Genomic DNA, 26428 nt, shown 5'->3' with positions numbered 1-26428 from the left:
CAGACTTTCTTTCACAAGTTTGCCACTTGATACGTTTTGCAAGCTTTTTTATAAGACCCAAGGCTTATTCGTCACTAATATAATAGCAGTGGTCTTTACAGGAAAATATAGACCGTACTGGACCACTAGAGAACCAACAACGTATTTTACTTGTATCGGACCGCTTGCGTCACAACCATTTAATAAAGCCGGACAATACACATGGCAAGAATATATCTCTAACTTTCAATTGTAAAAGAAATGTATATGTTATCCTTTTGTGAGAATCTTGAGTATTGATGGGGAATAATTAGCTATTTATTACAGGTATGGGAATAATTTTGCATTCCTAGGTACAGGTTATTAAGTTTCATGATAGTGGTATTCTTAGCATTTTCTTGATTTTTTGGCTAATTTCATTTTAATGAATATTCTTATATAGAGTACAATCTTATAAAAAAAGTGTGCATCACTTCCTTTTCATCACTAAGGGAGAGTGTATTGCGCAAATACGTATTATAAGTATCACTTTCGACAGTACTAAGTGTCATTTTCTGCAGAGAGAGTTGTGCAGACATAACATACCTAAAAAAGGATGGCTGCAGTAACACAACAAGCGGAAAACTTTTCCAGTGTAGCATGGTCATATTTCATCGATGTACGTGAAGATACGAGTGAAGAGTTTGCCAAGCAACAAGAACTTTACAGTAAATACGCAAAAACGTACGATGAGTGGGCTTCTGAGGAAGAATATTCTGGTCCTAAAGCTGTGGCTACAAAAATCCTGAAGTTGTATTCGAATGAGAAAAATATCAAGATCCTTGACTATGGATGTGGTACAGGCGCAACCTCTGATCTTCTTTCTGAACATGGTTATCAAAATATTGATGGGTTAGATCCGTGCAAAGAAATCATTGATGTTGCTCGATCGAAAGGAAAAATGCAGAAATTCTATCAACTGAAAAGTGGAGACGATGATTCTGTCATCCCGTCTCAAGAATATGACGTTGTTTGTTCATCAGGTGTTTTGTTTTGTTCAGCATCACACCCTGGGTACGAATGCTTGACGGACATTATACGATATGTGAAACCAGGTGGTCACATCATTATCGCACATCGACACGTGGATTCATGTATTGAAAGTAGACACGTGACCGACCTCGCCTTTCTCGACAATGACGTCAAACAAGGCAAAATCAAAGTCGAAGCAAAGGAGGTTATTGATCGCTGGCGAAGACCAGCGAATACTCTTGAAGGAGAAGACATAATTAAAGGGGAACTTCTAATTATTCAAGTCCTCTAACTTTATGTCCTGTTGTCTATGTCCTATCTGCTGTTGTCCTGTACTCTGTTTTAGGGCAATATTGATATATTTCATATCTGACACCCTATTTTTTTAGAATTAAGAAATCCTTAGTGGCTTTTTCGAAGGAGGATCGTTTCACCTTAAACAAATATTTTGCATCAAAGATATTTTGGTATTGCAAGTTATAACATGATGCATAAGCGTCTCCAAATGTAATTGTTATTTTTCATAAATTGTTGTTGTTTTTGTAAATTTTATAAGATATTATTACACTAATTTTATAAGAACTTTGTCAACTTAACGAGATAGGTTCAAAGTTTCATGATAATAGAATCTTATTGATAATTATTTGAAAAAAACATTCGAAATTTTGTACAAAATTTCGTTAGCTTACACGTTTTTTTTATATGTTTGTGGACTCTAAAACATCCAATTTCTTAGGAAAATGGAGAAATATACCAACAAAATAGTGAGAAAATAAGAACTCTTTAAGAACATTTCTAGGCTTAAAACTCAAAAACTTAAGAACATCCGCAGGCTTCAAAATCTTGGATAGTCTTATAAAAAACGTGTATGTGTATTCATTGATAAAATTTGACCTTGATGGAAATATGACTTTTCTGAAATTCATTGTTGAAACATCATATTTTGAAAATTTGATGTTTCAGATTTGGAAATATCATGAAATATGATATTTCCTCAACTTTGGAAATATAGAAAAGTCATATTTCCATATTTACAAAAGTAATTGGAAATATCATATTTTCAAGATATTCTCTTATTTCGCCCAGTGTTTGTAAACTTGAATTTCCCTAAAAAGGTCATGGTGAGGAAAAATTCCCAAATGATAGCGCGAGTAAAGAATATAATGTTAAAAAAAGATAAAATATTGAGATAAACAAGACAGAAGCTTCAAAATGCTATCTTATGGCTAACTAAAAACATACACTGAAAAAGTTGAACCCCCCCCCCCTATTACAAAACGCAAATGTCAGAACGCTTAAATTCATGATGCTCTAAATCTAGACTCTAACGTACTTTTTGTTTACACATTTCTTGGTAGGCAAAGGTCTTGAACTACCGTAAAGTCTTTTAAAAATGGCCGTCGGATTTTGTGGACATCGTGTTTCAATTTCCATAAACATACATTTAGTGATCGGTAGAATATCTTCCTTACGGTACTCGTACGCGGCGTCGCGTGGCAAAAATTTGACGACGTCAGTATACGTTGTGTATGCGTATAAGTCCATATGCCATTGACGGTAAATCATACGTGCGTTCGGGTCCGTAAATGAGCATTGTCCTTCATACTCATGAACCTTCTTCCCTTTACACGTATACCGACGCCGTAAATCGTACGGCAATCGCCAATCCTTCGTAAAATAAAAATGCGATTCGTAATCATCATACGCGTCCCACACGAACTTACGTTGACGTAACGGATAGAGTTTTTCAAAATCATCGATGTGGATACGTATGTCCATATCTGCATCATACGGGATCACGTCTTCCGCACGCCACGCCCCGAGTAACGAACCGGCAGATAAGAAATAACGGATTTTATGCTTCTTAGCGATTTTTACCCATTCGCGAAGTAATTTTTGCCACGGTGGACGATCTGTTGTGACGGGACACGTACCGTCGCCGTATTCCGCGAAGCCTTTCGCATTCGTACGATTTAACCATTTCAGATTTTCAGCTTCGTCAACCACACTAGCCTGTTGACCGTTTGGCCAGAACTTACCAATCAGTCCATCCAAAACAGTTTTTGTTTTATTGGCCATGTCTACATTTCGCTTCGTTTCCAAAGTTTGTAAACGTTTCAATATCTCATTAACTTGAGTCAACCCACCGGAACTTGATTTCGCCGTGTTAGTAACATCGACGTTCTCTTCTTTATTTTTGACGATGGTCAAAGTCCTTCTAACCTCTTGGAAATACGTATTCTGGCTGTAGTTTTGTATGAAGTAATAAACATTGGCCAGTGTGAAACAAACCAGGAGTAGAATTACCCCTTGAGTCATTTGTGTCGCCATCCTTGGTTGTTCTGTTAGATTCCGCCGTATATTCCCATACTTCTAAATCTGAAATGAAAACAAAAAATATACTAATACACTTATTTCATGACACCAGAACCTGATAGAGTTTGGCTGAAAGTTTGAAATCTGTGACTTTCTATTATAAGCCTATTTTCTATCTGAGGAGCATCCGCTTGTTCTTTTTACAGTTAGATATTTAGATCATTCTCTCTTTAAAATGCGTTTTACCAAAAACCAAAAGTGCAAGCCGTGATATACCGTGAGATCGGGTAACTTGCATCAATGGAGGCTAACATGCATAGCCCTCAAATGAATGACCTGGCTGGTCATTAAAATACAAAGTTAAATCAAAACAAAAATAGTAGAGTAGAGCTGTGAGCGAAGCTGCGTAGTTCATTTGCTTTGAAATTTTGCTGCTTTGATTGGTCAGTCATTTGATGGCTATGCAAGTTTCCCTCCAATGATGCAAGTTACCTGATCTCACGGTATCAAAACACTGCTCAACAAGTTTCTTCTAGAGAGAGACATTACAAAAAGTTTTGAATACTTGTAGATTACATTATATCATGCAACTAATGCTTCCTTCATCGATCACGACATCACGAAAAACCTTAAATGAGATCTCAAAAAGAATCGGATAATAAATAAGATGAATGAATAGAAAAAATGAATTTAAGCTTTGGCTACGATATACAGCTTAGTTTACTTAGAAACTGTTTTTTGCAACATTTGCAATATTTTGTTTTTTTTGCGTTTATGTCATGAAAAACTGGAAATTTAATGGGACGAGCTGGAGTTTTTATAAGATACTTCACTAATTGGTCATTTGAAGTAATAGAGATGACGCATTCTTTAGAAAAAGTAATGAAATTAACTTAACGACCAACCAAATCATATAAGAGCTTGTAAAAACTCCAGCTTGTCCCAATTTAATGGGTAATTTGCGACAACTTAATCGCACATGATGATGATAGAATTAATTAAAGAAATTTTAGAAAATTTATTACACGGATTTTGTTATAAGAACGTCTACAAATTTTGAAGACTTCGGATAATGTTCTTATTTTTTTCTTACTTTGAAGCCTAAAAAGAACCTTAAAATGTTCTTATTTTAAGTTTTAAGAGTGTTTTAGTGTAATTGCATTTTAATTTATTGTAATTGAAATAACAGCCTTCATAATCAGTTTTTTGGCCCCGAAGACTCGTGTTTTTTTAATAAAAATACATTACATTTTTTACGTTTTTTTCTTATGAGACTCAACATTATTAATTGACTAATGGCAGTAAGTTAAGGCATTTTTAATTTCCTTTGTCAAAAAATATCATCAATTAAACGTCGCATGCAGTCAGTGCATGGAGGTAATAAAAATATAGATGGAGATAACACTCCTACTATTCTATTGTATTGTACCGTTGATAGCAAACTGTTGCTTTATTGCTTTGGGAAAAAGCCATTAATTTTGCTTTCGCTCATGGGAATACTTCAGTCGAAGAGAATTTGAATAACATCACGCTACATTTTTAATTTGTTCGTTGTGTGATGACAGTTTTGTTTATAAAACATAAGAAAAACTTGCAAGAATAAGCACAGAACATCGAATTTGAAATGTTCGCTTCTCAGGGAATCCTCGCCAAATTTTGTCAATTTTTACATATTTACTAATGCCAATCTTTCAACTATATTCTATCAAAATTTTGAGGCAGCTGCTATTTTAGATCTAAAGATATTTATAGCAAAGAACCTTCCACAAACAACAAAGAATTCGCAAAATTTGAAGAAGTTTACCTCTCGAAAGTTTCCCGATAAAATGAAAACTTCTTTTAAAACTATAAAGAAATTATTACTCGAAAAAAAATCGCATTTTCCCTAAAAATACAAGGTTTCGTTGGACAGAATAACTTTACTTTAGTTCTTATAATCTATATCTTGACTGATTTTTGCTATCAAGGATTGGTAATCAAAGGAGGCCGATTTGAAATAAATTTCAAAGAGTTTTATGACTTATCTGGCTATTACATAAAAAGTTGTTACTCCATCTATATTTTTATTACCTCCATGGTCAGAGAAAGGTCCCATTCCGAAGAGTTAAAAAATCAGACTTCTGCATTAACACGCATGCGTAATTTGTCGTTCTTTTAGACCACATGTACAGGGTGTCCCTAATTAAAGTATCGAGTTTGAACATGCGATTGAGTAGAAAAGTTTGTGTGTGTTATCGCTAAAATATAAGAACGTTCTCCATCACACAGGCTTATTACAAAAGGTAGTTACAACGTATAAATTAATCGTAATGACAAAGAAAAAAGAGGGAGAGCTTAAAATACAATTTTGTGAACACGCACATAACACTTTTCTACTCAATCGCATGTTCAAACTTAGACTATTTTATAGTCTAAGACGAATCACTATCAAAGAAAAAAGCCCAAAGCCGAAGAAAATTCGCAAACGGGTTTTTTTGACGAAAAGAGTTTACAGTTCGGTAGAGTCGAAACTCTCCCGCCGATTTTTTTCCGTATACCGCCATAACGCCATACCGCCATTTTTTCCCGCCTTTACTATCACTGTAACGGACGATAACATCGTCTAGTTCAAACTCGATACTTTAATTAGGGACACCCTGTAGTTAATTCCCGTGATAAACAATTAGGAATGAATCAAAATTGGACTTTTCTTATTCTTCCTTTTTGACCTTTTCGATATTTTCGATTTTTGATTATTTCGAAATTATCAGTTAGGGTCAGGGTTGGAGCTCGAAACATTGCGTCATTATTTAGATGATCTGTAAAGTGTAGAAGAGGCTTTCTGGGGGAAATGGTATACTCTTCGGAATAGGACCTTTCTTCCCCACCATATACTTTCCCATTTAGTTTCGTTTCACGATACCCTACGGGACGGGATGGAGTTTTAAAAGCTCTTTTTGATTTGGTCGGTCGTCAACCAGTGACGTCAACCTTTTTCTAAAAATCGGGTCAATTTTATTACTTTAAATGACCAATTATTAAAGTATCTTATAAAAACTCCATCTCATCTGTATCGTACTCTAGAATGTCCTAGAACAAACTATATAAGAACATTAGGTTTCCATGCTTAAAATTTTACGAATAAGTTAAGAGCATTTTAAGGCTTTCCAAACTCTAGTAAGAACATTTTAAGAACATTTTCAGGCTTTAAACTCGAAGGCTTCAAAAATATTGGATTTTCTTGTAAGAAGTATATGAGAAACTACCCCCTTAGACAAATCAAATTGGTAGATACACGTTTTTTTTATAAGAACAAACTATACAGTATAAGGACATAAGACTTCGGTGGACAAAATATATTAAGCACAAGTTAAGAACATTTTGAGGCTTTGCAGATTCAGAGTTTTTTTTAGGAAAAATACTCAGAAGATGTTGTATAAGAACAATTGAGTTTTCAACTTTTGTTTCCAAAGAACACTCAAGATTTTCAGTTCTTGATAATTTTTGATAACTTAAAGAGGCGCCCCCCAGCGGTTGGCTTGATGGCGTGATGGAGGGTTTTCGTGGCGTGATGGTGTGAAATTTTGAAAAAAACGGCGTGATGGCGTAAAAATGAAGTGCCGGCGTGATCGTGAAATCGAGTTTTTTTAGGCGTGATGGCGTGAAATTTGCAGTTCAGCGTGATCGTGAAAATTATATTTATTACTTGAAACGTAATTCTATGTCCATTTTAGCCAATTTAGAGGGTCTAAATTTCAAAATTATGAACTTATGTCCAAATATGGCGGAGCCTCCTACAGATCTCATTTAAAAGCATAAAAGAAACGGTCCAAACAGTTTTATTCATCTGCCATTTATCCTTGTAACTTCCAATTGTCTTTAGCAGTTGCTAGCTAGTCTTCAAAATAAAGTTGAATGCAATGAGAGGGTCGAAAATCTCTTATTGCTTATTCATTAGATGCATCAAAGACATCAGGTACTTTATTTCAGGAAAATATATATATTTATAGCAAAGCCTCAAACAGAAAGAAGCAACAGGTTTATTTTGAGGTGTAATTTTGAGCAGATTGGTATTGATCAAAGGAATCCTGTGATGTTTATACCATATTTTGGAAAAAAAGAGAGTAAATGAGAGCGATTTTAGCCATACTAAATTGAAAATGTCTCCCGTCGACGCCAACCAGGGTGGAGCCTCCTCGTTCCCCTTTTGAAAACTATTCATGCTAATTCACAATTAATGCCCATGGGTCCCGTCAACGGGGGGATTAGGGAGGCATGACCCCTCATGTTTTTACCAAAAAAGTTGCTTGTACTTTTAAAAGATTTCCATTATTTTTACATGAATCATTTTTCAAATTGAATTGAAATAAATAAAATAACCCTTCAAAATTCAGAAATTTTCTCCGTTGCCCAACCATGGTGGGCTTAGTCAATTTACTCAAATATACCTCAGCCCTCAAACCGGTGCCCTTTGATGTGACCAGTTGTCCAACAATTATTGATATGCATAAGTCAAGATTACGTCATTTTTCCTATCGGAAACACCCGAATTTGACCCCTGTGTATTACTAAAAATAGAAAAACAGAGGTCAAATTCCTTCCAGATTTTTCGGGTGTTTCCGATAGGAAAAATTATATAAATTATATTTGTGGGTAAAAATTAAGTTTATATAACGGCATTTTATCCATACCAATGTGTCTAAACGCGGTCTAAAACTGAGTGTATCCAGAGAATATGAGCGTGAAAACTAAATTTTCTAGTGGTAATGGCATGAAATCGAAAAACTTGGCGTGATCGGGAAAATCATGAACATGGGAAAATCGAATTTTTCAGGCGTGATGGCGCGAAATCGAAAAAAAAATTGGCGTGGTGGCATGAATTTTGGGTCCGCTGGGGAGGCCTCCTTAAAGATAAGGCGAGACCAAATTAATTTATTGTTCTACAGGTCCGACCGACCCTGTTTTTATTTTCAAAATCGAAAGAATAATAACATTGAATTTGCAAAGTTAGAGGACGGGACTTGATAAGTTTTTTGCAGATATTTTTGACTGAACAAGTTGAAAAAGTGTAAATTCATCCCACAAGTTAGATGAATTTAAAATATCCCAATTAAAATGTCACGAAAGTCGCTCATCGATAAAGAGGAGAAAGTTTACTGCTTCAAAACGTAAGAATTTTTTTAGATTTTGACATTCCGACACTAGATTTTAAGAAATTTATTTTTATTATACCGACCAACCCATATTTTTCTGGGGGTCTTCCCGTAGAACAATAAATTAAATTTTTCTCGCCTAAATTAATAATTAAAGAAAATTAATCATGAGGGGGGGGGAGCCCAGCGGTAACTCTTGATCACGATATCACACAATTTTTTGTCTTCAATCACGATCACGCAAATCAGCAAAAAAAAATGGATAATCACGCATCCCTTTGAAAAAGTCCAAATCACGTATCACGAATATTGACCTCTTATCACGCAATCACGAAAAAAGAATTTTCAAATCACGTAACCACACTGCAAAAAAGTCCCTAGATCACGTCATCACGAAAACCGCTTGGGGGCTTCTTTTATACCATTGTTATTTCTCGTAAAATTATCTAGTCCAAAAAACAACATAACTACTGTATTTCGAAAAAAATGGCGAAACTACGTCTGAAAAGTCATTGCGAGACATTGAGACATTTACAACAAACATTTTCTTCATTCACCGTCGGATCACCGTTTATGAAAACATTTCAAACTCGTCAAGCTATAGCACGAATATTCTGTTAAATTAAAACTTTCTTAAATCATGCAGAGTTTTAAGTTTACTAAAAGTTCCGTACATGTTAAGACTGGTTAAGAATGTTTATAAACCATGTTTGTTACTGTTTTTTAAACGTAAATAACAGGCTAGCGACTAGACAGGACTATAGACTGATTTTCGAAAAAACACATCAAATGGTCCATCCACAATTACAAAAATTTCAGAAAAAATGTCTCGAAGGTAGATTGAGAAAAACTTATCAGTATGAGGACGTTTAAAAGGAAGCAGCTGAATGGAAGCAAGATTTAAGAATGTTTCTTCTTCACAAAGTTTGTTTCTTTTTTACTCTTCTGAAAAAGTTATCGTTATAATCTTACACTTACATACATTCATTCCCTAACAGGGGAAAAGTTTTCGAGAAAACCCACGAAACTCTCATCATTACAAACTTACAATAATTTCCCATTCAACATAACATTCATAACACCTTTTCCCTCATAGGGAAAAAATTCCTCTTAAAAAAAACAACAAATAAATGAAAATGATTACACAAAGAATTTAAACATAGTAGTTCTTTGAATAATGAAAAAGAGGAAACATAAGCTAAGCTTCTCAACTTCGCTACGACCTTGGATCGAGAAAAAGGACCTTTTAAAACATTCTGCCCCCTACTTTAAATACTCACAAAATGGGAAAAATAAGAATATGCTAAAAACATTTTTAGGCTTAAATCTCACAAGGTTAAGAACATCCGAAGACTTCAAAAATTTTGAATATTCTTATAAAAAAAATACGTGTATATCAGACACCCAACATAAGCAACTTTTCCAAAGTTTCCCTGGATACGTTTTACTCCTGGATTTTATTTTGTTAAAATGCAACTCGTAACTCGTAACTCGTACAAAGTAACCCGCAACTCGTGGTTCTAAATGCAACTTTAACTCGTAACTCGTAACTCGCATATGAAAAATCCTTCGGCTGTGCTACTGAAATTTTTTAAAAAGGTTCTTTCTATTTTTATTCCCATACACGCTTTTTTTAAAGAATGGTGTAACTCCATTTCATCATGGATATTCTTAACTTTTTGGTCGAAATCATCATCGTCATAGTCTCAAAATCATCGTAAAAACAAAAGAATAAACACAATGTACTAAACAGCTATGTAAAGTACAAAGTAAATGAAATAGAAAATTATAAAAGCAGAAATATATTCATGAAATATTCTTATTCTTATTATGTTCTTATGATATTTCTGGCCATTTTCATCATGGACATTCTTATAAAGTGTATTCTTATAAAAAAGCCTATTTAATTTGCCCATACAACCAAAACAGAATCTAAAAAGTACAGTACATCAACCTTCAATTATAAATTCTCTTGACTTATCTACCAATACAATCTTTGCTACATCAAAGTATATTAAAAAAAAGTCATTCAAATCTTTGTACACGCTTTTCAACTTATAAAAAAACCCTCAGAAAAGATAACAAACTTTAATATGGTCAACAAAACCAAAAGAAATATAATACGAACACGAGATAATCTGACAGCCTGACATCAAATACACCTTTTTTATATAAGAACCATTAAATTTTTGCTGTGAAAACTTTTTTAATCGGCCTGACATCTTAAGTCTTTCAAACGTCACACACGTTTTAAAAATCTTTTTTGTAATTATTACTTTTATGGGTTTTAAGCCTGTTTTAAAATGAAATGTTCTTAATTTTAGTATTAAGTGATCAAAGCCTTAAAAATTTTTTAAATATTCTCAAATTTTGGCATCGAGCCCTTATCTTCTCAAGCTTTATTCTCATAAAAAATGTAGTTTAATCTAGTCTGCTAACACTTCCGGGATATTCCCGTATATTACTTTTGGCGTAGAAACTTTCGCGAGCACAAACCACGATTTTCGTAGATTTCGCCATTTTTAAACCTGGCGAAATTTTCTGCTCGCGAAAGTTTGTACGCCTAAAGTAGTCATTCAAGAGTATAAAAGATGCTATCATCCTTTGTAGGGGTAGAAAACGTGGGAAAATATATTAGCGCGAAGTTTACTGCCATGGACAGAAGAAGGAAAAACGGCAGAGTTTCCAGCAAACACTGCAAACACACCCATCACTGTTTTAACTATTCTGTACCAGAGTGTAGCAGCGGTCAGTTTGAAAAATCTCAAATGAGAAAAGACAATGACAACTACAGGTAATGAATTTTGAAATAAGCCGTAGACACTGGGTCTGTGTACAGACAACTGTTTACTCCGTGCCGAGCTCACCTCTGTTATCAAATTAATCCATACTCCTAATAATTATCCCACTTTTATTGACCTTAGGATAGGATCGTCTACGGCAAGTATAAATTTTCCAATGAGTGTGAAGATCGTACACAACGTTGTTTCAACGTTTATCTAACGTTCACAACATCCACCATATAACGTTAGATGAACGTTGAAACAACGTTGTGTGCCAGCTGGGGTGTGGAAGATTGTACCTTTTCACGTGTCAATTGCAAATTTCTTCGGTACGGTGAAAGCCATCACGTTGGGTGGTGCAATCTAAAGGCATTTCGAACCAATGAGCTGGCTGGTATTTCTTCGTAAGTAGTGAGTGTAAGTAGCCTTCCATTGTCAAATGGTAACCACCGTGAAACATTTACCTGCAAAGGTTGTATCTTTCCTAATGTAAGAAAAGGGATGGATGGATTCATAAAAATCTCTTCACAATCATTGAGTGTATCTATTGCAGTAGACTAGCAAGCGTCTGACTTTCCTTGGACACATGAACGTGGGAATAGTGCTTATAATAAAGAGTTCTAACAAAAAATAGAAATTGCCGCGGAAGAGTGGTTTGGAAAGAAAGTGAACATATAAAAATAGATCCCATTACAAGTTTAATCTGCAGCGAAATACAACGACGTGGTTTACTAGTCTACTATTGCAGTTACGAGATAATAGGTAGCTAAATGTTAGCCTAGTTAACTAAACCCGTATTCACAAGGCTAGGACACACGGGGATAATGGAAATATAGCGTTTTCGGCGCTTAAAAGATTTTTTATATTTACGGATTTTAAAACTTGCCTTGGAATATTGTTACTGTACTAGTTATTCAGTTACCATCAAATTTATCCTAGTTGACTAAATCAAAGTAGCTTAGATTTCTAGGCTAGTTAAACGTATTCCAAAGGTACAAAATGCCTTTTTGATTAAAGCGTGGCCTAAAATAAGTTTCAAGTAAAGATTGTTCTTCATTCATACGTAGCCATTATTGATGCTTACACGTTTTCCAGTGTGGAAATAATGCAAAGTCCATACCGAATTGTTATTTGTTAAAACTGAGGTCTACGCCAAAAAAAGTTCTGCTTGCGGAAGAGCGAAATTGCAGAGGGGGGGGGGGTTAAGGTGCTGTAAGCCCCCCTTAACGGGTCCAGGGATATTTGCTTTCTCACCCCTAAAAGTTGCTCATAAGCTTTATATTCTATTTACGCTCTACGTCCTTATATGGCGGTCGATGGAGCGGCTTAAACCTGGCGTCATGAAATCAGGCGTTAAAATGGGGGTGCTTCTCTCGTCTTGAAATGCCTACGCCAATATCTTACTTTATATCCGCTCCTTACGCCAATATGCCAAAAGTAATTACTGCATCACTCCAAATATATTCGGCGTACTGTGCACCTTCCAGCCTGGCACGTTTTATATAAGAACAACCATATGAAAATTTTAAGGCTCTGCGGACTCTAGAATACCAGATTTCACAATAATACTCAAAAATGGTCAAAAATAAGAACATGTTAAGATCATTTTTAGGCTTGAAACCGGAAAAGAACATTTGAAGGCTTCAAAATTTGGGATGTTCTTATAAAAAAAACATTTATTTAAATCGAGTAAAATGTGTGTGGTGAAAGAATTTATCATATTTGAGACGAGATTCAATAGCGCTTCGTTATGCAAACGTCATGATTATTACTTCTCTTATTTGGCCGAAATTCAATCCCACAATCCTATTCGTCTTAATTCAAAAGCCGTGAAAGTTATAACTTTTTCTTTGTAATTATTGAGGGAAATTTGAAAAGGGTGATGGGATTGAATTTTGGTCAAACAGAAAAATCAATGTGTATTTTTAGATTAGCCACGATGTGATATTCCAAACGCCGTTTGTGTTAAAAGTGAGAAATAAAAAACAGTTGATACAAAAAGTGGGACGAATCATCAGGGATCACATTTTTTGAAAATTCTGCTCCGCTTCTTTCGGACATACTACAAAAACGATCGGTCTTGAAAGTTGGTAGGTGCTTTTACAAATAAGTAAGGCAAAACATTTCATAGAAAAAAAGGGATAAAATAGCTAATAAAATAAAGAAAGAAACCTACCAGCCACGGTTGTATGATTTTGGGGGCCTGATTCGCGTTTGATGTCCAAAATGTGATACGAACTTGAGCGTTCTTGATGCTTTCATTTCGTTTTCATAAGCCATTTCTTTTCAAAAACGATTCAATTATTATCAATGTAGATATCTGAGATTTCTTGAATTTTTTTTCGTCTAGTGAAGAAGAGGGATAAGCAGGGATAAGGTGTCTGATTAAAAAATGACAGTGAGAAAAAAATATATCGATAAATTCAAGATTCCTCCAGTTTAACAGAAAATCTTCAAAAATAGCGGTGAAAACAGTGATTTTTTTGACTTACACCTTTGTATCGCATTCGGCCTTAAATTGCCGAAAATTTTGACAGAAATTTGTTGAAAGTCCAACAAATTTTGTGGAAAAAGATCTCTGAAAACCTACCAAAAAACTTTTGTCTTTATAAAGGATAAATTCTGGATTTTTTAGACAAAAATAGAATTGTTTAATAATCATATTAAGTGTAAAGAAGGTTCTTTTTAAATAACGTAATAAATGGAATCATTTATAATATAATAAGTTGGAGTTGAAAAGAAAATTGTTAAATTTAACCAATTAAAGATTTTCAGAAATTTGAAAAAGATTAATGATTGATTAAATATAAAAGTGTAAATAACAGAAAAAGGAGACTAGATATCCCCTCCCTTTCAGACATCTCATTTTCTGAAAAATAGGGTTTTTCAGAGGATTTAAGCAAGACATGTTTGAGCTATAAAGGTTTGAACTGAACATTATGGAAGAACAGTAGGATTTACAAGATAAAAAAATTCTAAAATATTTGAAGAAATTTCTAAAAAAATCATCAAGAAGAGTCTATGAAAAATATGCTTAATAATCCAAAAAAGTTGACCATCTCTCTACCGCTAGTTTTTTTGAAGAAAAAAAGTTATCATGATATTTGATCAAAAGGTGTTTTCTCTTGACACAGTTTCCTACTTAAAAACTGGATAAAAACAGACGATCAATTTCGAAAAACAATGTTATCCAGATAATGAGTTTACAGGGCTACCTATAATTATTATTAAATCCTACACTCTTGCAGTAATTAAAAACTATTCCTTAATATTTCAAAATGAAGATTTTCATACTTCAAACTTAAAGCAAATTATTCCATCACGCACTTTTATTATTTTAGCATTTCTATGAGAGCACTTAAACTTATATGCGAATAAGAACACTTAAACTTATATGTGAATAAGAACATGAAAACAATCTGAGCCTCAGAAATAGAAGAAAAGCCTAAATTCAACTAAACCTAGATTAATCGTAGAAATTTTAGCGTATATTAGCGAGTCAGGAAAATCTTGATTTTTTTTGGATTTATTTTAGCGAATCACGATTTCAAAAAATTCCGCGTGGATAAATTTTAGCGAATACTCGTCTGACAAAAATTTTGCGTGGATTAATTTTAGCGAGGGCAATGATTTTGAAAAAAATAATGTTTTTTAATACAAAAATCAATATACTCACCTGTCTTTGTAACACAATTCTTGACTAAGAACAGGAAAACTTGGAAATCCCCCCCCCCCCCCGTTACTAGTTATGAAAATGATAAAAAATGAAAGAAAAAACATATTGGATTTATTTGAGCAAATCAGCTTTTCGAAAAATTTCGCGCGGATAAATTTTAGCGGTCTGTCAATTCGGCGCGTTTTAGCGAGATTTATTATTGCAAAAATAGGGAAAACTTGCTAAAACGCTAAAATTAGTCTTGCTAAAATTTCTACGATTAAAGTAGCAGTGGGCTATAGAGACCTTTTTTTTCAAAATTAAGTTTGCATAATTTTTTTTGGTTGGTTGGGACCCAAATAACATAAATCTAAGATATTTTTGGATATTTCCAAAAAATGGCGGTTCTCCGCCCTTTTCTATGCCCAAAATGGGCCTTTTCGGGCCATTTTGCTCGGAAAAAAAATCTAAACCTGCTGTGTGTGCTATACCATCAAATTAGGCTCAAAAGATCCTTTGAAAAAAGATAGAATGGAACATTATATACCTCTGACCAATATTAAACTTAAAAAATTAGGTTTTCGGCCAAAATTGCAAAAGTGCGAAAAAACAGGTTGTGCCTGAAAACAGCTAAATCTGTTTGTTTGTGCTACAACCTCAATTAGGGTCAAAATATCGTTGGAAAAGAGGATTAGAATGTAACAATATATACTTCTACCATATATGAAACTTCAAAAATTTGGAAATTGGGCCAAAAGACCGACAAAGAAGAGGGTTTGCCGGGAAAAAAATTAAAATCTTGTGGTTTGGCGATGAACCTCAATTTGCTTAAATATCCTGAGAAAGGAGGATTAGAATGTAACAATATATACCTCTACCATATATATAAATTTAAAAATTAAGTATTTAGGCCGAGAGACCGAAACCGGGAAAAACTGGGTTTGCCTGGAAATGAAACCTAAAAGCTGTTATATTTGCTACAAACTCAATTGCTTAATGTTCTTGGGAAAAACAGGATGGAATGTACAATTACATACCTCTACCAATTATAAAATTCAAATTAGCTTTTTGGCTAAATGACCGACCAGAAACGCTGGGTTTTGCTGAAATAAAACTAAAATCTTCCTTTCGTGCTACAAACCTCAATTAGGCTTAAAAGTTCCCTGGAAAAAAGCAGATAAGAATGTAGCAATTAGGTCCTCTTACCATGATATAAATGAAAAAATTAGGTTTCAGGTCAAATGGAGGAAACCGGAAAACCCATGTCTTCCGGTTTCCGTCCATTTGACCTGAAAACCTAATTTTTTTAATTTATATTCATGTAAGAGGTACCTAATGCTCATTCTTATCCTGCTTTTTCAAGGAACATTTAAGCCTAATTGAGGTTTGTAGCCGAACAACGCAGATTTAGTTTTATTTCCAGGCAAAAAGTGTCTTCCTGGTGGCGGTCCATTCGGCCAAAAGCGAATTTTGAATTTATATATGGGTAGAGGATGTAATTGCTACATTCGATTCCTACTTTTCCCTAAGGAACTTTTAGCTAATTTGCGGTTTGTATCCAATAGACGATTTTGGTTTTATTTCCAGGCAACCCTAGTTTCTTCCGGGTTGGTCTATATCTGCTAAATACTAATTTTTAAATTATATATATGGTAGAGTATATATTTGTTACATCTAATCCACTTTCCTCCAAGGAATATTTTAAGCATAATGAGTTCTAGCACCAAAGAACAGATTTTAGATTTTTTTTCCCAACAAACCTTTTTTCCCGTTTCGGTCAATTTTGGCCCAATTTCCAATTTTTGAAGTTACATATGGTAGAAGACTAATTGTCACATTCTACCTACTTTTTCCAACGAAGATTTTGACCTAATTGAGGCTGTAGCACAACAAAAGATTTAGATCTTTTTCCAGGCAAACCCTGCTTTTTCGCAATTGTCATTTTGGCGAAAAACTCATTTTTTTAAGTTTACTAATATGGCAGAGGTATTAATTTTAATTCTAATCCTTCTTTTTTCCAAGACATTTTGAGCCTACTTGATGTTGTAGCACAATCAGCGGTTTAGATTTTTTTTCCAAGCAAATGCCCGAAATGGCCCATTTGGGCATAAAAAGGGCGAGAACGCCATTTTTTGGAAATATCCAAAATATCTTAGATTTGTTATTTGGGTCCCACCAACCAAAAAAAATTATGCAAACTTAATTTGAAAAAAAGTCTCTATAGCCCACTAAAGTAACCTACCTTAACTCTTTTGGATTAGAATAACAGTTACATCAAATGCCCGAAATTCATATGAAAATGCGTAAGCAGAGACGTAGTCCGCTCATTAGAAAAGGCCGAGAAAACTTTAATAATTGGATTGTACATCGAGTTAACTCGTTTTGTTAATTCACCAGGGGGGAAAAAAACAGACCTTGATACATTATCGTCGTTTCAACTTGACCATTCGTTTAAAACTGCAGCCTCCTAAATATTGGGTAGGAAAATTACAAAGAATTCATACTTTCCAACCGCAATCTTAAAAGAAGCGAACAATAAAATGTAATTCCCTTTCCAATAAACCTCTTCGGTGGCGAGCGTAGGCTACTCTGAAGGAATGTAAAGTTAAGTAAGGGAGTTGACATAGTAATGGAATGTTGTTTGGGGAATTATGAAGTCTCTTGATTCCGATGCCTTATTCAGGTTGATTTTTTAGACTTCTAATGGACTTTTTCTACGAGTTTGATTACTCGTTCTCACACTTATGTCTTTTTTTTTCGCGTCCTTTTCCGTGATTACTTTTATTTATATTTTTAAAGACAGGTAAGAAGGCATATTGATGTAACTGATAATAAGAAGGTCAGAATCACAAACATTTGACTAAGTTATTATATGGTATAGCAGCAGAAAGATTATTATCATAAAATATAAGTAACCTGAAAATGAAAAAAAATCCTAGATACTAGTTAGGAGAGTTTTACTTCTGTTCCTTCGTTTTTGACTGTTGTAGGCAACAGCACGTACCTTTTTCTTAGTACGAGTTACAAGTCTTTCTCTTGCTGTTCGCAACTGCACCTCACGTTTAGCAATGCTAAACCAAGGAATTTCAAGTTCTCTTGGAGCCAGTGAAGGAAGAGGATATCCAAATGCACATACAGGAACTATTTCCGAAACTTCCACAGCATAAATACTATCACTTTGTTTATTAAGTGTATCAACATGCGAGCTATTGGAACTTTTAAAGGATTTTGAGGAAGATACAAATTCAGATGAGCATCCTTGCAACTTTCCTTTCTCTCTTTCATTGTATTTCTGAACAAGCATTTCATGTTGCCGTTGCTGACGTGCTTGTTGCAAATCCCAACGTTTCCTTCGTTTTTCTTCTTGCTCTGGTTTTGAATGTCTTTTATCATACGCAACATCTGATGTGTCTTCTTCCAATTCTTGTTGGTCAAATGTCTGTATTTTGAAATCACAATTATTTACCAAACGGAATGCAGGCACTTGGACTTGCTTTTTATTAAGTTTTTCATTTTTCATTTCATTTTTTTTGCACAAACTTTGTCTTCTCGGTGAATCTAAGTAAGCAACATTAGTCTTTAAAAAGTTTTCAAAACAAAACCCCTTATCGTTACATGATGTGATTGTTACTGGCAACATATTCAATTTGTCAATTGGAGTACTTTTATCATTTTCAGTTTTCTTTGCAGACCCAGCTGTAGATAAAACAAGAGGGGATTTTACAAGAGGTGAAGAAATTCTTGTACGGGTTAACGGTGAACTGTCATCTTGTGATGTAGCAACTTCAAGAGAATGTCGTTTCTGGACTGAAATTCTACGTTCCATCCTTGAAAGACGTGCTTCAAGTTGTTCCTTGTCTGCACGAAGGGCAATAATTTGTTTATCTTTCTCCATAATTGCAAGATGTTGGTGTTGAATTAAATCTAGTTGCATCAACAGAGTTTCTTTCAGCTGTTTTGCATTAAATTGAAAAGGTAAATGTTCATCTTTTTCAGACCTGCTTGTAGACTTCTGCACATTGTTACTTTCCATTTCATCTGCAGCAGAGGTTGAAAAGTCAATCTTTTTATTATCATCTGTTTCATCATGTTCATGATGAATGGCAGGTTGTTCATCGTCCAAAACATTACTGTAATCCATTACTGAGTTCAATGTTTCACATTCAGTTTCTGTAACATTGTAATGAGGCATTTGTTCCACATTTTGAGATTGTGGTGCATCATAAAATTGTTCTTCATTTTGCAATGTCGAAAAATTTCTTTCACTTTCATTAAGGTTGTTTTGCAGCAAGTCACTACTTGGTTGAACAGTGTTAAGTTGTTCCTCTTGGGTATTCATATGAGAAAAGGAAGGTAATTGGTCTTCGTTGTTATCCATCGAAATACCCATTCTATTTGATTTCCCAAAAGCATTCAAAATATAAATTCATCAGCTCAGCTCGACTTGACTTGAGTGTTTTTCGGTCTCCCTTGTGAATTTGAAGTTGACAATAACTACTAGACGGCAAAGATAGAATTCTATTCGCGCGGCCGCATTTCATGAATAAAAAAATCAAAAGAGAAAAGAGGGCGCTCGGTTTTGCCGGATATGAAATAAGAAAACTGCTTTCGTGCAAACTCATCACGAAATTTGCAGTAGAATTTTAGCGCCTTTTTTGGGTAGGGTGGGTGGGGTGAGGGCGGCGTTGGGTAGTGCCTTGCTTGGGTAAGGCCGATCCAACATTTGGACGGTGTTGGATGAAGTTTGATCGCCATCAAACATTTCATCCAACATTTGCGGCGACATCAAAGAGGTTCTCTCATTGATTTGTGTAATTTTTCGTGTTGGATTGGTTTGGTGGTACTTTTTTCTCAACCTCGATCCCTACGTATTATCAGCTTTTTGATTCTTACTAATAGCGCTAGATAATACCCTGGCATTGGCTGGTTTTCGAACGCGAAAGATTACGTAATTAAAAAACAAAACGTCAGATTTCATTCGTTCTTCTTTTTTGAAGTCGTTGCATTGCAGTGTAACTTTGTAACGTCAGAATATTTTATGACGTATTGTTTTGAGAAGTTCCCCCTCTGAGAGGGGGAACTCGCATCAGCCAACACCAGGGTATTCTCTGGCGTCAATCAGTAACGTAAATAAAGCCTGGGGTACACGGGGACGAGGTTGCTTTTTTCTTTATTTTTAAATTTTCATTTTTTTCAAATCAAAGTCATGATGTCGGATGAAATGTTGGATCGGTTTGCCCTAGTCTGGAGATCCATACTCTCTATTCAAACTTACGACCACATAAGCAAAAATCCCATCAGAAGCTACTCATTGAGAGTATGGTATTTTTGACCCAGTTTGAATTTGTTTACATTTGGTTTGAATTTCGTGCCAAAAAAGCCGTTGATAAGGTTAGCCAATCAGATTCGCGCACTTCCAATCAAAACAATAATATCACGTGATTTCAACAATTGTTTAACAGCCAATAGAATTCTGCAACCAGATTTGGCATCTACAAAAATACCCGGCTACTCTGTTGTTTCTATAACATTATTCGTTTTAACTAAATGTTATACTTCGAAACCACACGAACAGAGTAGACGGGTCTCCTAGCTAGGTTTGCCCTGGCCTTGATTTTCGCTTCATCAAACGCAAGTTTTTCCATCAAACATTTCATCCAACACTGGAAACTCGTGTAACTTATGGCATGTCCACTTTGGTTTGGCGCAGAAAATCAACCAAACTGGAGTTACTCAAAAAACAAGTTTTGCTGACAAAAGCATTTTTTGGTTTTTGCCTAATATGTAATAACTTTTTTGGGTGAAAAAATTAATTTTATTAACAGGCAGTTTTGAATTCTGCATTCTAATACGCTTCTTTAAAGGTATGAATGAACATGTTTAAGGCCCCCAATTTTCTGCGCCAAACTTATGGCTTTTTGGACATGCCATATAAGTTACACGAGAAATCATGTTGGAGGAAATGTTGGACTGGTTTTCCCTGGCCCGTATGGTGTGCGTGATTGGCTTAATGCAATTGAATTTGATTGATTCATTTTACAGCGAACGAAACATCCCCTTACTTCTTCTATAACATATTATATACTGACGATCTAGTTGATATATTGGAATTCGTCGGCATATCGTTCTTCATGATCGGACTTAAAAAGGTTTTGTTTTTTGAAAAATAAGAGTGATCGTTTGCGGCTTTCTCAACAATTTTAATTTATAAGCTTTTTCACATGGGATTGACACGGATGTGGAGCAAGATTGGTCACAAAGAGGAAAAGAAAACTGATATGAAATATGTGTCTTATGAAACGAGAACACTTTACACTAAACCTTTAAAATACCGCAGTCATATCGTTAGCAGATTATAATTGGATAGGTATAATGTATTAGATTTTAGAACATATCATCCATAAAAGTAACGAAATCTCGACGATAAGTTTTCGGAAACAAAAAATGCGACAGATAGTTCCTAGAAATCAGAACATATAACTTGAATCTCGACTTGAATAAAAATTAAAGATTATCAAACAATCAGCGCCGAAATATATTGGCAATTTTGGGTATTTTAACGTTTGCTAGAATTTAAAGCTCGGGCGAGAATTGTAATTTCAGTACTTCTATTTGTTCCAGTGGATTTCTCGATTTGGGAGGGGTTTAAGTGGCTTTCCTTGGCTATGTTCTCTCTACATTACAAATATTTTTGAGCTTTTAGATCCTGATATCCTAAGCTCCTCCTAAGTCTTAAGTCTAATGTTAAAACTCAGAGTTAAAACTCTACTCTCTGACTTAAAAAGCATTTAGAAATCTTGCAGTTTGAAAGTTTTTGAGGGAATTCCCCTTTTGTGCCAAATTTTTCGGCGTCGATTGTAGGTGGTCTCCTCTTTACTCGTTCTGTAGTACAGACGCTGCCTGTTCTAGTCTTCCTTTTCGCATTTCTCATTTCGATATCTATAGGTTATAAATAGAAAACGAAAACACCTTTCGATCAGAGCTTATTGTTCATCAATTCTAGCAGCATGACTCTCTTTATTGCGGATGGGAAGTGACAATAGGGTTAGGGATAGGGATAGGGTGGTGATAGCTGAATGGATCGATCACAGACGTTTTATGGTAATAAGGAGAAAACGAAGACACCTTCCGATCAGAGCTTCATATTTATAAAATCCAGCAGCATGGTCTCTCTTTATTGCGGATGGGAAGTGACAATAGGGTTAGGGATAGGGTTAGGGTGGTGATTAGCTGATTGGAGTAAGTCTTTTTTATTATCCCAGACTTATAATGACAGAAACGGGATTTAGAAACGTGCCACTGAAGTGACTAATTTCTAAAACCTTAGACCGCAAGCCAACCTGCCTTTTAATCAACATAGCCCCTGAAGAGAGTAGTTGCAAGAGAAGGCGATCTCAAACATTCCATAGGTAGTAAAAGTAGGCACAAAAATGTCACTTTGTCATCTTAGCTTATTGTTGATCAAACCCAGGACAATAGTGTACCATTGCGTATGGGAAGTGGCACCATGGTTAGGGTTAGGGGTGTGATAGCTGAATGGATCATTGATCACAATAATATAATAATAATATATAGGTCATAAGGAGAAAAGAAAGACACCTTCCGATTAGACTAGTAAACTAGTCGTTGAAAACAGACCCATATACAAAAAATTCAAGCTCCAAAAAAAAAAGAATCGAAGAGGTGAGGTCTTTTCTGAATTTCAACGACTAGAAGCTTCTTCCCTCAAAAAACGTTGTTTAATTTTACAACCTTTTTTAGGTTTTTGAGAATCCATCCAACTTTTTTGACTAAATGATATTTCATAGTAACATTAAACATGGGAACATATAAAAAAATGAGTATTTCCAAAAACACAATAAACAGAAAGAAAAATAAATGCAATCCCGCACGGGTCAGACATACAGAAATCTGTATGTCTCTCCTTACGATTTTAGGTGAAGAAAAAAAGGCGTCGGAAGTAGCTTCTAGTCGGTTATTTTCCTTTTCTCTCACGCACGCTGAATATTTAATTAGTGTTTACATTATTTGATTGACAGTTATATTATAAGGTTATAAGTAATAACCGACTAGTTTACTAGTCTACCTTCCGATCAGAGCTTATTGTTCATCAATTCTAGCAGCATGACTCTCTTTATTGCGGGATGGGAAGTGACAATATGGTTAGGAATAGGGTTAGGGTGGTGATTAGCTGATTAGAGTAAGTCTTTTTATTATCCCCAGACTTATAATGACAGAAACGGGATTCAAACACGTGCCACCGAAGTGACTATCTATATTCGCACAGGTACAATCATCGGCAGATTATATGGCAATAAACCTAGAAAAGACTTATAGTTTTTAAGAAGCTGAACTTAGAGGGTTAGAAAGTGGAGGGTTTAATTTTGAGATTTAACATAAAAATTAAGAATTAGGTTAAGAAGGAACTTAGGATTTGAGGATCCAAAAGCTTGCGAATGATCTCACTAGCTGGAATACAGTCTGGTAATCAGTGTACCCATCCCATATCGAAATATTTAATAAAGTAGTAGTGAAAAAGTCGTTGTTGTCTGAAGTCTCACTTCTGCTAAATGCTAAAATACCCTGAAGTGTCAAAATATTATGATCATGCTTCTTCTCAATTTTATTTTTTTCCTTTCTGCCACCGTCTTTAGAGATTGTAGCTTTTTTTTATTGAAAGTATGCCCCGAAATAGAATCCATCCTAAGATTTCGATATTAGATATACTAAATATTCATTCTCAAAAGCAAAGCAAAACCTAAAACTACCCGTGTCGTACAAATGCAGCAGAAATTTTGTGACTTCACTTTTTCTTTTCTTGGGAAAGGTCTAAGATGTCCATTATTATGGATTTGAGGGTGTGATGGGACATATTCCTGGGGTGGGGCTTTTTTCCTGGTCCTCTGTGCAAAATCTCATCTCTACAACATTTTTGTCCCAGTGTTGACGGTTTATGACCTAAACGATGGGTTATTTTTTCTTATTTGGCGCGCCCTCAAAGATAGCAATTAATCGTTAATTGCATTCTGTAGAGAGCAATTAATCGTTAATCACACTCTTTAATGCTGCGCCAATGTTTACAAAATTGATTTTAATGTTTTTTCTTACATTTTTTTTACATCGAAGGTTTTGATTGCATTCGAATTTCTTTTGTGAGAAAGAAAATCAATAAACAACAATAAAAGAAAGACACAGAGAGAAGAGAAAAATATAAAACTCTCAGTGTAATTTCTGTAATTTACTTTCCTAACTGGGAAAAAGTAGTGAAAGCCATTGTGCGATTAGCTCGTAATCACATAATAACTCGAACAATTCGAAAATTGCACTCGTGATTTTTTTGTTTCGAATTTTCCTCGTCCTTTCGGACTCGGAGAATTAATAACAAAAAAATCACTCGTGCAATTATATTCGAATTGCACTCGTTATCATGTGATTACATATACTAATTCTACGTGATTAAAATTTTCACTATGAAGTTTTATTCGATGGCTGCGTCTGTGTTCAAGGCAAAAAATAAAATCGGGCTCAATTTTCTTATCAAAGCTTTGTTGTTGGCCTTATCAAAATATTGAGGGATCGACGACGAGTAAATTCTTTGATTCTTACGATAGTTCGATTCTCCTTCGAGCATATAGTTCGAAAACACTGATATTGTTCCGAATTATCAAAAATAGCTCCCAGAATTTTTATTCCCTTCACTTATCAGAAATTCTATCAGAATAAAAATGAAAAAAAGATCTTGTAGTACATAACTTTTGAAGTAATTTACACATTTCTTATATACGAACAGACTATATAAGAACATAGTTATGGCTTTAATGGCCGAAAAGAACAATTTCAGAACATTGGGAGAACATGGCTTGTTTGTACGAACTCTAAAACACACCATTTCTTAGGAAACTGCACAAAAATACTCAGAAAATGGTTAAAGAGTAAGAACATTTTAAGAACATCCAAGGGCTTCTAAAATTTTGGATGTTCTCATAAAAAAGTGTACACGCTTTTTTTAAATAATAATACACTTTATAAGAATGTCCATGATGAAAATGGCCAAAAAATTAAAAATATGCTAAGAATACTGTATCACCATCATGATGGAATTTTGCTACTCAAGCTAAGAATGCCTTTTTTAGAGCATTTTCAATTATAAATTGTCAATTACACCCAAGTAAGGCTCACGCCTTTCACAAAAATGCCATTTTATGCTTGAGACGTATGTACTAAATGTTAAATCTAGTCTGAATTAGGACCCTAACCTAAAGTCTGTTCACGATAAGTGTGCACTCTTTTTTCTTTTACCTATAACTTTTGAAGGAATTCTTCAATCTTTATAAATTTGGTATCATTGGAAAGATATTAGTATTAGTGAGTGGAACAATTTGAAATAAAAAAATCTTTAAAATAATTCTAATAATGAAGATGAAAATGAAGAAGAAAAAAATGAAGATCTTGTAGAAAAGTGCTATAACTATCATTTTCACTGAGGTGAATTCTTGATCATCGAACGTCATCACTGTGAAAAAAGTTTTCAAAAATAATCATTCAGCCAAAATATATCAAACAAAGTTATAAGCTGATTGACGTCTAAAAACGCTGTTTTCTGCAGTTTTTTGCTGTTTTTTGGGGTCAATCACTTATTAACTTTGTATCATAACTTTATATTTGATAAATATTTTAATGAAATTTCTTCACAGTGATGATCTCCTAAGATCAAAGAATCTCTCCAGTGAAAATAAATGTTATAGCACTTTTCTACAAGATCTTCCTTTTTTTCTTCTTCATTTTCATCTTCACTTTCAGAATTATTTAAAAAAAAATTTATTTCAAATTGTTCCACTCACTAATATCTTTCCAATGATACCAAATTTATAAAGATTGAAGAATTCCTTCAAAAGTTATAGGTAAAAGAAAAAAGAGTGCACACTTATCGTGAATAGACTTTAGGAATGCTGTAAGAATATTTTAGGATGATTTTCCCAAAAAAATTAAGAATATCCATGATGAAATGGATTTACACCATTCTTATAAAAAAAACGTGTACCACTGCTCGACCCCGTCGTGATCAACTTCAAACCGCAACAGGTAGCATTGAAGACAAACAGATCTTGCTTATAAGAACACCATTTATATGAAATTGAGACTCGATTTTAGCCAGAACGTAATTAACAATAAAAACAACACCAATCTTAAGATTTAGCAATGGCAATGGCTAAGAAAGGGCTGATTTTAGCCCTTTTAGCCCTTATTTTAAAGTATTTTTAGAAAATTTCAAGCAAAAAATACAGCTTAGAACAGATCAGTGTCAGCCAGAATTTAGTTGCTTATAAAAAAGCTTATACTGTAAATATAAATTTGGTTTGTATCAAAAGTGAAAAACCCTAAGGACATTCAATATATAAATAAAGTCCGTAAACTTTCTTTTAATAAGAACAAGTAAAATTTTGAGGCTCAGCTGTTCTTATTTTTTGGCACTTTCACTTCAGCCTCAGATTGTTCTTATCCTGTTCTTATTTATAGGCATAGGGTGCAATAATTGAGGTATTTTAGACGTT

At 34.4% G+C, this 26428-nt stretch overlaps 3 protein-coding genes across 4 annotated transcripts; 1 reads left to right on the top strand and 2 right to left on the bottom strand.

The window, feature by feature from the left end:
- The first annotated feature begins 574 nt into the window (after positions 1-574).
- On the top strand, positions 575-1282 carry LOC136799377 (malonyl-[acyl-carrier protein] O-methyltransferase-like). The gene has a single exon (XM_067056092.1). The coding sequence runs from the start codon at positions 575-577 to the stop codon at positions 1280-1282; it is 708 nt and encodes a 235-aa protein (XP_066912193.1).
- An 869-nt stretch (positions 1283-2151) lies between these two features.
- LOC136799369 (uncharacterized) lies at positions 2152-13567 on the bottom strand. Of its 2 annotated transcripts, XM_067056083.1 has the most exons (3): positions 13398-13567; positions 11521-11705; positions 2152-3369 (listed from the first exon to the last, which is right to left on the bottom strand). In XM_067056083.1, exon 3 carries the CDS (start codon positions 3319-3321, stop codon positions 2308-2310), a length of 1014 nt encoding a protein of 337 aa, XP_066912184.1. In that variant the 5' UTR covers positions 3322-3369; positions 11521-11705; positions 13398-13567; the 3' UTR covers positions 2152-2307. The 2 variants fall into 2 exon arrangements, with proteins under 2 accessions (XP_066912184.1, XP_066912182.1); XM_067056081.1 differs by lacking the exons at positions 11521-11705; positions 13398-13567 and adding an exon at positions 3883-3950.
- Positions 13568-17722: 4155 nt separating this feature from the next.
- Positions 17723-19356, bottom strand: LOC136799368 (male-specific lethal 1-like 1). Its single transcript, XM_067056080.1, has one exon. It carries the CDS (start codon positions 19264-19266, stop codon positions 17812-17814), a length of 1455 nt encoding a protein of 484 aa, XP_066912181.1. The 5' UTR covers positions 19267-19356; the 3' UTR covers positions 17723-17811.
- Between the last annotated feature and the right edge of the window lie 7072 nt (positions 19357-26428).

This window comes from Clytia hemisphaerica, unplaced genomic scaffold (assembly GCF_902728285.1).
Source record: "Clytia hemisphaerica strain Z4C2 unplaced genomic scaffold, Clytia hemisphaerica genome assembly, whole genome shotgun sequence".
Lineage (NCBI taxonomy): Eukaryota > Metazoa > Cnidaria > Hydrozoa > Leptothecata > Clytiidae > Clytia > Clytia hemisphaerica.
This window is presented reverse-complemented; position numbering and strand designations above follow the sequence as displayed.